We start from the raw sequence: 12277 nt of genomic DNA on the forward strand, positions 1-12277 counted from the left end.
TTCCCTGCAATCAGAAGATAAGGTTGAGGTCTGGCCTCACTAATTCTCCTGGCCAGTTTAATTGAGGTCCTACTGTACCCTCGTTGTAGATACCTAGATGTAATTTCATTGGCTCTAAGTGTATAGATTGCTTTTGTAGAGCAATTGCACTTTAGTCACAGGAACTCCCAACAGGATGCCCTTTATCTGGTGAGACGGGTGACCACTACTCACATGGAGAATAGAATTGGTAACGGTCTTTTTACGGAAAATATACGTCTCAATATAACCTTCCTCACTGAGAGAGATCCTGAGATCCAAGAATTCCACTGATACCTGACTGGAGACAGATGTCAACCTAATGTTAAGTTGGTTCCAGTTGAGGCCATCGATGAACACCCCCAGATCCCGAGACGAACCGCCCCAGAAAATGAGGATGTCATCGATGAACCTCAACCAAGAATGACATGCTGAACACCAGAGTTAATATCATCCTGGAAGACCACCTACCTTTCCCAAAAACCTAAAAATAGGTTGGCATAGGAGAGCGCACATGTGGCACACATCGCCGTTCCCCTGCTCTGTAAATAAAATTGGTATTAGAAAAGAAAATAATTGTGGGTCAAAATAAATTGTAGAAGATCCAACACAAAATCTACCAACTCTGGGACCAGGCCTCCCCTCGATAGGTAGTACCGCGCTGCTCGCAACCCATCATTGTGGTTGATATTAGTGTATAGTGATTCCACATCACAGGTGGCCAGCACAGTACCACCCTCAAGGGTGACCTGGTCCAATCTGAGGAGCACATCTGTCGTGTTCCTCAGATGAGATGGCAGTGTTTCAACAATGGGAATTAAAAAACGATAAATGAAACGGCAGATGGGCTCACATAGCCCCCCCTATGTCAGATACTATGGGTCGCCCAGGTGAGCGGGTGGGGTTTTTATGGATTTTGGGTAGCATGTAAAAGTTTGGAACCACGGGGAACCTGGAGATCAAAGCCAAACTCTGTCGCGTGGTAATGATGTGTGACAGCCTCCATGATGAGTTTGTCTAGATCATATTTAAACTTATCAGTGGGTTGCTCGGGAGAGTACGATAACAATTTTTATCTCATAATTGACGTAAAGCTTTTCTTTCATACATTGTTTTAGGCCACAGGACAACATTCCCACCTTTGTCCGAGGGCTTGATCTCCAGGTCCCGGAGGTTTTGTAATTCTTTAATTGCGTGCGCCTGTCCCCGAGTCAGATTCCTGGGGCCCTGGAGTCTTACAAGGTTGGAGAATTCACGTGAGACCAAATCCGCGAAGATCTCAATCTGCGATGATGTCTGCAGGGGAGGACAAAAATTGCATTTAGGTACTAGACTAGACAAAGCTGCAGAAGTGATATTTTCAGATATAGACTGAACACCCACCTCCAAAACTGACCTCTAAATCCATAATTAAATTCCGTTCCTGTGTGTTCCACACTAAACCAGAAGCAATATCATCAGTGTCTGAATCATGGGATTTTTTAGCATATAACTTGTGCAGTAAAAGCTTTCTGCAAAATAACTGAAGGTCCTTGACCCAATCAAAAGTATCCACTGATGACGTGGGCGAGAAAGATAATCTTAATTTCAACACTGTCTGTTGGTCTTTGGTTAAGGACACCTCTGATAAATTTATGATCCATAGATCATCTATTTCTTTGGTTTGCTGTTCTTGCTGCCCACTTTCCGAAAGTCGATTCCCGAGGCCCCTATTGTTTTTCCTCTGATAATTCTTCTTGCCTCTCCATGTAGTGGATTTCCTTTGGTTTTGTGATCTACCCCTAAAAAAGAAGCATTTTCATGATCACTAATATCGGAACCTCTAATGTCATCGGAAGATTCAATGTCTGATGTTATAAATCCTGATGTAGGGTCTGTAGTATTTGTTCGAACCCTTGTAAACTTCTTCTTACGTCGAGTCTGACGATTATGTGACCACTTGTACACTTTATTACGTTTAAAATCTTGAGAATCCCTGAAAAATTTCTTTTTCTTGAAGGAAATAAGTTCTGATGTATATGCCTCCAAATCTTTCTCAATTTGATTTACACTTGCGTTAGCAGATGAATCCAAGGTGGTCCTAATAGTATCAATTTGATTAGCAATCAAAATCTGCATCATTTCAGCTGAGCACAGATTCAAGGTTTCCTCCCATCTAAGTTTCAAAGCAGAATCACAAAATTCAAAAGACGGGAAAACCTGAATCCTAAGGCCCCTTGGTGTTAAGTGTAGTTCTAAATAACGAAGTAAAGAGATTCTGTTCCACCAGGTTACAGCTCTCTTCTCTAAAAGAAATTTGAGAGATTTTAGTAAATCCCCCGGTGGAGCAGAAGATAATGCAGATTATTCTAGGTCTATGTGTTTTCCCACAGACCAAATAATAGTTATCTTATTCTATGGTTAGGTTAATTCTCATGTGGTAGGGGTACATCGGGGACTGTTTTATCATATTCTTGTGTTAATCATGTTTTTTTAATAAATTAATTTATTTATTATTTTTGCTTGAGTGCTTTTATAGGGACTCTCTCTCTATCTCTCTCTCTCATATATATATATATATATATATATATATATATATATATATATATATATATACATATATATATATATATATATATATATATATATATATATATATATATATATATATATATATATATATATAATTATAATGTGTGTGTCAGGGTTTGACCTTACAGCTGCTGTAACCTATAGCCTATATATATATATATATATATATATTATATATATATATATATATATATATATATATATATATATATATATATATATTTTATATATATATATATATATATATATATATATATATATACACAAACAGACAGAAACCGCATACACACCTACTAATAACTAGGGTATTTATAAGACCGTAATCTAATCTCTATATAGAGAGAAACAGGTTGGTTCTCTGAGACAGGGATGAATAGAATACAGAAAAGACACAATAAGTCTCAAAAATGAGCACTCAAAAATTCCCCCCAAAAAGTATACTTTAATGTCCTCAATTGTAACAAACTAAAACATGATAAAAACACAAAGCAGAACCCTGAAATAGACAAAGTGACTACATATAACATATGGCCAATACAAAAAGTCTAAACCTATACACAAATATCAGGCTGATGCAAGAAGAGTGTTAGGTGCTAGTTAACTAGTAAACTAGTTCCCTGGATCAGCAAGACCGGCCGGTCACAAAATAAACCAAAAAGACCTAGGGACACACTAATGAATATACTGATGTCATACACATATAAACCACACACACTGCAAGATGGAAACCGTTAAGGTAAAGCTAACCCACCATAGTGGGAAGTGTGCAGAAATCTAGGATAACTGTGTAGAGATGGATAAATTCATTTGAAAAAATAACACAATTTTTTTTTCTAAGTGTCAAAAAGAAAATCCTTACATAAAAATGAACAAATGTCCAGTTGTATCCAGGATGGTATGAAATCTTAAATAAACGAATAGCATATAAAGTCCTTCAATTGTAGCATAGGGAATAAAGAAAAAAAAATATTTTGTATACTCATCCCCCTTGAGTTACAGAATGCGGTAGTATAACTCAAAGATGCCAGACAGAAGTTTCCACCAGATATCAGAATCCGTATTGTTGTGAGTCCCAGAGTCAGCAAGAGAATATGTATCACAGATTAGAGTCTCAGGGTCACTGCAGCAGCTCCCACTTGTGTTTTTATCATGTTTTAGTTTGTTACAATTGAGGACATTAAAGTATAATTTTTGGGGGGAATTTTTGAGTGCTCATTTTTGAGACTTCTTGTGTCTTTTCTGTATTATATATATATATATATATATATATATATATATATATATATATATATAGGTAACAGCTGCTATCACCAAAGCGACAGCAAAGAAACAGCACTCAAAGTTCAACCAAAGCAAATAGTGTATTAGACAAAACACATCAGCACATAGACAACCAACGTTTCGGTCCTCTAAGGTCAGGGTGGTGCTGAGGGGTACTGGTGCCCAGAAGACCTATATATCCATAAACACCATGTGTCACTAATTGGGGATCCACTAATTAACCAGCCAGAGGAGTCCACAGCGTCATTCTCCAGTGCTGACAGGCGGCGGCGATCTCGGATTTTCGGAGCAAGTGAAGATACAGCTACTGCGCATGCGTCAGCAAGGACAGCCCTCCGTGTAGGTCTGTAATGCATCGGGGTCATCATGTAGCCTAGCAATGCGTCTAGCAAAAACTGTGTAGCTAGGCAACGTTGTTTTAGTCTGACTGCGCATGTGTGGTGTTCCGTTTCACCATAGATAGGATTCACCTGCCAGTGCAGAGTGATAAATCTGACATCATTGCGTGGACTCCCTGTGGAAATAAAAGCATAAGTCAGGGCAAGTGAGGGAACACATAGTGAAATGACACACAAGGATAATTAAAAGCATTGTTAGCAATGTGAGAGGCTATATGACACAACCACTGATGCCTACCAATTAGCAGTATTTGTTAAATAACAATTGTAAAGCCAAAACGTATAGTAATACACCATGCCTGGATCAATAAATATAAACACCAGACTGATGAGCGCTGCTAAACGCTAAAGAACACTAAGATGACTGCATATAGTATCGGCATGAGTGTGCAGGGCACCCCCTGTCGTTTGAAGTTGGTCATGCTACGTCTGTATGTTTTAAATGACAGGTGACATGGGAATTAATAAAATAGCTGTGGACGATTTCACTATTTATGGGTCCCTGCTTGGAAAACACAAGGCTATTCATATAAGCAGTTTGCATTGCAAGGGGGAAGGTACCAGTATAGTCTGGTGGTTGTGAAGGTTTTTTTTTTTATTTTTAGAATTAGGATGGTCTTCATTCTTCAGTTTTAAAAATCTGTAAATAAAAATAGCTGAGCTTGTATCAGTATAAGGCCTCGGCCATGCTCCCTTCTGGCGTGCTGAGGCGCAGGGAAAGCGGGTGCTTTCGCTGGCCTTGCGGTTGCTTACTGCACGCGCTGTCAGCGGGCCGTCAGGGGGCATAGAGAGAAACAGCATATACTTGATATCGTTTTCCGCTATATAACAATACATTCGGATCTTGGTATGTATCACCTAATTTTTCCTTTTTCCTTTATAACTCGGACTCCTAGAAGCCCTGAACACTCCCTCAAACATGGGAGCGCTTATTAAACTAATCGCCAATAGGCGTTAACATTGTTTGGATCTTCTCTACATATTATGTTTACTGTGTTTAATTTAGTCTTTGTCTTTAAATAGTGGATTTTAATGAAGTTGTTTTATTTATTTCTTTGGGGTGGGGGGTCTAATTTCGGGGGTGTCACTCTTCCTTTTGTTTCTCTAGAAATTTAGTCTGGTCCTTCGTTTGGAAGGATGCTATGATTAGGTCCCATTTGTTTCGGAATTTATTCCCTGGATAATTTCCTCTCTGGTCTTTATTAATTTTATCTATGGTAATGAGCTTGATTAGTAGGGATTTAATTAATTCCATGCTTGGGGCTTCTGGTTCCAGCCATTTCGTCATGATGGCCTTCCTAGCAGTCAGGAGGATCATCTCTGTTGGAAGGAGTGCCTTGTTATTCCTATTTATCCTAATTTGCCATGGTTCCGTGTTGGCGAATAACATGGGTAGCGGGTGTTTTCCCCAGTCCACCTTTGTCACTGTCTTGATAAATTTTAATATCTGATCCCAAAATTAGAGACCTTCTCATCTAATATGTATTTTTAACCCCAACTTTTGGTTCTATTCATCAAACAGCAAAGAGTTACTTTTTGAACAAAAAAAGGTAGTACCATTCAAACAGCAGTTCACTGTATTCAAGAAACAGTTTTCACAGGCTTATAGTCCTATTCTTATAAAACTATCAGTTCTCAGGCATCCAAAATGTATATAATCTAATTCATTTTTTTTTGCAAAATGAAGGATTGATGTACTATGCATTACAATATTTTGATTATATAGTAGTTACATGGTAGATTAGGTTGAAAAAAGACATATGTCCATCAAGTTCAACCTATGCTAAATTTACACAGGTACTTTATCCTACATTTGTATTTACAGTCTATTGATCAAGAGAAAAACAAACACAAACCCCAGTGAAATATCATTCAATTATGTCTCATAAGGGGGAAAAAAAGAATTCCTTGGTAACTCCAAATAATGGCAAACAAAATTATCCCTGGATCAACATCCTTCCCATGTTTACTTATTTGGTATATCACTGTGTATCTTTATTTTCTAAAAAGATGTCCAAACCTTTTTTTTGAAGATATGTATTGTATCTGCCATCACAGTCTCCATGGGTAATGAATTCCACATTTTATCTACCCTTACTGTAAAGAACCCTGTCCTTTGTTGCTGGTGAAATCTCCTTTCTTCCAAGCTTAAGGGATGACCCCTTGTCATTTGCACTGCCCTTGGGATAAATAGTTATTTTGGAAGCTCATTGTATTGTCCCAGAATACATTTGTATACAGTTATCATATCCCCTCATAGATGCCTCTTTTCTAATGTAAACAAATTATAATTAGCTAGCTTCTTTATAATTGGTGGCTCTTCTGTGCATTTTCTCTAGTTCCATAATGTTTTATGCTGATGCTGGTGTCCAAAACTGTACTCAATATTCAAGGAGTGCTCTTTCTAATGCTTTATAGAGGGGAATAAGTATGTTTATTTCCCTTCCATTCATTCCCTGTTTCATGCAAGATAAGATCTTGCTTGCTTTTTCAGCTACTGCATGACTTTGGGCACTATTGCTAAGCCTGCTGTCTACAAGCACTCCTAAATCATTCTCCATCAAGGATTCTCCTAATTTGTCCCCATTTAATTTGTAAGTTGACCTGTTTATTCTTCTTTCCCAAATGCATAACCTTACATTTATCTGTATGAAACCTCATCTTCCATACCTGACAAAGTTTCCAGTCAATTCATGTCCCTCTGGAGAGAAATTACATATTGGTCTGATTTTACTACCTTACAAAATTAGTGTCATCAGCAAAGATGGAGACTTTGCTCTCTATGCCAACCTCAAGGTAATTAATAAACAAGTTAAAAAACTGGGGTCCCAGTACCGATCCTTGAGGTACTCCACTCACAACTTTAGCCCAACCTGAAAATGTTCCATTTATGTCAACTCTCTGTTGTCTATACTTCAACCAGTTTTCAATCCAGGAGCAAATATTTTGACTGAGTTAAAAATGCTTTATTTTGTACACTAACCTCTTGTGTGGCACCATAACAAAGCAAAATATAAGTAGACCACATCAACTGCACTACCCTGGTCTTGTTATGGGGGTGTACGTTGCTATGTACTGTCCGGGAGACAGAACCGATAGGCAGAGATGGAGAGTAGAGACCAACCTGTAACTGGGATCTGAATCCTAAAGCAGTAGAATTGTGGGGTTCGGGGTCAGAACAGGAGAAGGCAGGATAGTCATGGTCACTGTTCCAGGTAAGGGCTGGAAAGAGGCAGAATGGTAGTGGTTACAGTTTCGAGGTCAGGGCTGGAGAAAAGCAGAGTGGTGATGGCGAAGTAGTCTGGCAACATGTAAGGAACAAGGCAAAAAGGACATTGCTTTCAGCAGGAGGCTATTTAAACAGAACATTGCACAGGCAAGGAGGAGAGGGGAATAGGAGCCATTTAAAGGGACAAGTCAGTTGAAAGCAATAAGCTCAGTAAGAGGCTGACTTCCTGCCATCGGGGCCATGTTGGTAATCCTAATAAGTCTAAATTCCTACTTATCTCCTCAAAGAAACTAATAAAGTTAGTTTGTCATGACCTATCCTTCGTAAATCCATGCTGACTGTTATTAATATTTTTGTTATCCATTAGGTGTTCCTGAAAATTATCCAGTACTAAACTTTCAAGTAGCTTCCCCACTATTGATGTCAGGCTTACAGGTCTGTAATGACCCAGTTGTCATCTAGCTCCCTTTTTAAACACCTCGTCAGCTTTACCCCAATCTTGTATCAGAATTAATAAGCAAGCTTGGCACGAGGCAAAAATTGAGTAGGTGATCATAACAAAACCCATAATATTAATAATAGCCCTAAAAATCTCTTTGTAGCAAAGTGTGTGCAATTAATATGTTTTTTGTATTTAAAACATTTTAATAGGACTAGTATTTGTTCTATTTTACCCTGGCATTGGAGGGGTCAAATTATAGGGTTGTTTAATTTGTTATTGCAATAAAATACAGACAAATCTCTGAATTTGATCAAAACTAAACTCTGGACAGTATCACACAAATGTACCCCCTCTTTTCTGAGTTCTGTGAATAGGACACTATGGCCCATTTTTACTAATGGCTTCTAAGCTTCAACATATATTAACTCCCATTAATTTGAATGGGAGTTAGTTTGTGCTAAACTGTAGCACCCTTTAGTGAATATTGACTTATGGTTGCAATGCACATGTAAGAAATCCAGTTCAGTGATATTATTATATTGTAATATCTATGAATCTGATATGAAGACAAAATGCCAATTATACAGTATATTTGCAACGGTTCTTTCTTTACATACATATTATATTGCATATGATATTCTAATATTGAATTTTGTATCTTCTGATATATTCAGTTACATTGGGATGGTATTTTAGTTATACTTGTACTGGGAGTGCAGCCGAGTTCTCTGTAGTGACGCCCTGTGGGTAACACTTTAGTGACTATAGACAACTGTCGTTAGGGCTGATGCAACCGGAAGAGTCTATGGCATTCGGTTCGATCTTTCCAGAAGATATGCCATATTAGTTTTTTCTCTGTATGAAGGCATGGGCAGTTCCTTATCAGATATGACATCAGTTTCAAGACATGGTAACTTATATGGTAATATAATTTGTGATAGCAAGAGCTGACTAAGGGATATTATCTGGATACATATCTAGCAGGAGGTAGCTAGAGGGCAGACAAAAGAATTTACACCAGGGAGTAGGACAGGGGAATTACACCAGAAGGATGGGAAACCGATAACACCAAGATGAAGGAGAGAAAGTTAAACATTATGATACTTAGATCAAATATAAGTATTTTACTCAGAAACAGAATACCATGCCACCATCTTTGACTTATACTGCATGAATGTCACCGCCATTTTGTATTATTTTTGTTTGCAAGTATTTATCTTCAAAATAAACGTTTCTTTTTATGTGCTGAGTACTGTTGTGCTGGGTTAATCAAGGAAAGAGAAATATGGACATTTTAAAGTACAGTATCAAAGCCTCACGGTGGCAAAACTGGAAAAAAAAAACCTCACCATATTTATTTCATGTTTTTTCTTTGACAAACCTGATCTTTTTCTCTATGATTGCAGAGAAATGGATAAATACTGTATACCCCTATGCCTCTACAATCTTTACAGTTTTATTTTTAACATTCTAATAACACATTGTTTGGTGTAACTCGTAAACCTCAAAACGTCTTTCTCAGCTTAGTATATCTGATATAAAATATAAATTTATTAATGTTTCACTTGTTATACACAATTTATTTTTCAGCCTTAATAGGTGGTCCACTACCTCGGGGTCATGAATTTGAACTCCATGAAGTAAGATTTCACTGGGGTAAAGAAAACCAACGTGGTTCTGAACACACAGTTAACTTCAAAGCATTTCCAATGGAGGTTAGTACAGTATATGCTTTCTTACTACAAGACCCCTGATAAATGCTAATATAATTTACTTTTGGATATGTGTCCACAGGTATCCAGAGCATTTAAAAATTATTTGCAATATGCTTTACAGTACTTGAAAGAAGTGATTAAGATTTACTGAATGATCATAAGTGATTTAAAATAGAGATGTATCAAAACCTGCTTGTTAAAAGGATTGTTGAATTTATTAAGGGGCCTATTCTAGTAGCCTAAAGTTGTCATTGCCAAACTGCATGGTTTGGCGTGTTCAGAAGTAGCGGAATGAAATGTGAGGAAAAAACTCTACTCTCTATTGCAAACCACTTCTTCTAACCCCCGTCTAGAAAAAGTTACAAACCACATGGTTTAACAGCCAAAACAGATCGATTGTAGTTGCTTTAGAAGCGGAATGACCTGAGGTGGGGATACCTCCATCCCCAGTCTGGTTTATGGATTTTGCTCTCTCAGACAAGCCAATATTTCAGACTCTGGATGTAACTTGCAATACCAATCACCTTAAAGGTGGCGGGAAAGAAATGCACATTTTTTAGAAGCGATTTGCATAACGGAGCTATGAGAATGGCAGTTTTAGTTTTAAAAAAAATGCGAGTTGGAGGCTTTTTTGACAAACTGATCGGATTGGCAAAGCCAGAGTGGAACAGCGTCTTAAAAAGCTGTTTAGAAACGGATTGGACATGCGAGAAGGGCTTACAGAATAGCAAAGCATACAAATCCGATTGGAATGGGCTCTTTAGAAGCAGTTTGTCACACTTCGTAGCTACTAGAATAGACCCACAAGTGTAAATATGCGTCTTATTTAAATATTGAATTATCACCTGCTCAAAAGACTACTTGAAAAAGAGGGTTGAAACATAGCTTGGTTTGTTGGTGCTAAAACAACAAATCTTCATAAATTGATCAAACAAAACTAAAAAGTTATTACCTAGCCTACACCTCCTCCAAACAAGACTCAATTTTATAATTAATTAATCCAAAAATATAAATAACAAAATAATAAACACAGGTGAAGGATCAAAAGATACATATGTAAACTAAAATAAAAAATAAAAAGTAAGAATAAAACTTTTAAAGTCTCTCCAATGTCTTGAATGCTTATAAATATCCTCTTATATATCCCCGTATGATTCATTTTAAGTTTCAGATGAGACAGTCAAGTATGAGCTTACAAAATTGACATAATACATCCGAATTTGAAAAGGTGTGCAATGTGAAGTATAGCCTAAATCAGCAACTAGTACATACAGTATAAACTATTTTCCTATATTTGTTTTTTTTTACCTATTGTTTGGGAGATAGCCCACTGTTTTTTGGGAGTATATTGTAGTTTTTTTTCTTTATGTGCTAAGTACAGCAGTGTGAAATTTACAGTAGGTAATTTGTGTTTCTTTATTATACCCATTTGTTTATCTTTTTTTCATCCCTCAACGCACATAGAAAATCTATCAGCGTTGTTGTGGTCACCATTGCGATTTGTGTAGTGCTGATCACCTAAGCCAGGGGGGCGCAAACTTTTTTCCCTGCGCCCCCCTGACGGCTGTCCCCTCGCTCCCGCGCCCCCCCCCAACCCCAACTTACCCGCGCTCCGGCGTAATGACGTCACGTTGCCATAGCAACGTGACGTCACATGACCTCGCAGCGGCATTTTGACGCCGCGTTGCCATGGCGACGCCGGGAGGAAGCCGCCGGAGCCACGGGTAAGTATGGTTTACAGAGGCCCTGCAGCTCCCCCGGCACTTAATTTAAGTGCCTTCGGGAAGCGCGCGGGGCCTCTGTAAACCCCGCGCCCCCCGTCGGCAGTCTCGCGCCCCCCCTGGGGGTCGCGCCCCACAGATTGCGCACCGCTGACCTAAGCCTTTGTAATTGCTGCATAACTTTCATCATTCAGGAATTAGCACCTAAATAGGCTGGCAAAAAACACTGTAGGACCTATTCTAGTAGCTCCGAATTGTGACAAACCGATTCTAAAATGTACTTTAGAAGCAGCTTGGCATGCTTTGCTATTCTGCAAGTCCTTCTGCATGTCCAATCTGTGTCTAAAAGGCTTTTTTTAGCAGCGGTTTTAGTCTGGCTTTGTCAATCCGGCCGGAATGACAAAAGCCGCATTTTTTTCAAACTTGCTGTATTCTAGTTGCTCCGAAAAGTGCAAAAGGTTAAATCACTTCTAACAACTCACATTTTTTTTGCTTGCATCTTTCCCCCCCTCTCTGAAAGATGTTGCTGTGGCTATAGGTGTTTGTTTTGCGTGCATACCTGTGAGGGTCCAGGAGATGCTAAGGTTCTGCGATGGTGTGGGGAACAGGGCAGGCTTTTTTGGGTTTTCACTGTTCACTCATGGTGTCAGCGCCTCCTGCTCTAGCAGGCTCCAGGATTTCCAGAGACAGTCCCCCACTAGGGCAGATTCCATCCATACCCCCACCCAAAAGACTGAGAACTCAGGCAGGGGTATATAAAAAGGGAGGATTTATTGGTAGCAGCCACTGCTAGAAGTACAGAGAATGCACGAGGATTGATCTGGGTTCCCAGACCTTTGGATAATGCTTGGGCCTTAGTTTAATATTGAGGCCTTGGTTCAGCTTTATCTTGCTCTCAGTCA

General features: G+C 38.6%; 1 protein-coding gene across 3 annotated transcripts in view; it reads left to right on the forward strand.

Moving 5' to 3' along the window:
* CA8 (carbonic anhydrase 8) overlaps positions 1–12277 on the forward strand; it is a 144834-nt gene that overhangs the window by 30389 nt on the left and 102168 nt on the right. For all 3 annotated transcript variants that reach the window (XM_075584053.1, XM_075584052.1, XM_075584051.1), the window contains exon 3: positions 9530–9654. In XM_075584053.1, the coding sequence (XP_075440168.1) occupies positions 9530–9654 (125 nt within the window). The remainder of the gene's footprint in view (positions 1–9529; positions 9655–12277) is intronic.

Source organism: Ascaphus truei, chromosome 2 (genome assembly GCF_040206685.1).
Source record: "Ascaphus truei isolate aAscTru1 chromosome 2, aAscTru1.hap1, whole genome shotgun sequence".
Classification (NCBI taxonomy): domain Eukaryota; kingdom Metazoa; phylum Chordata; class Amphibia; order Anura; family Ascaphidae; genus Ascaphus; species Ascaphus truei.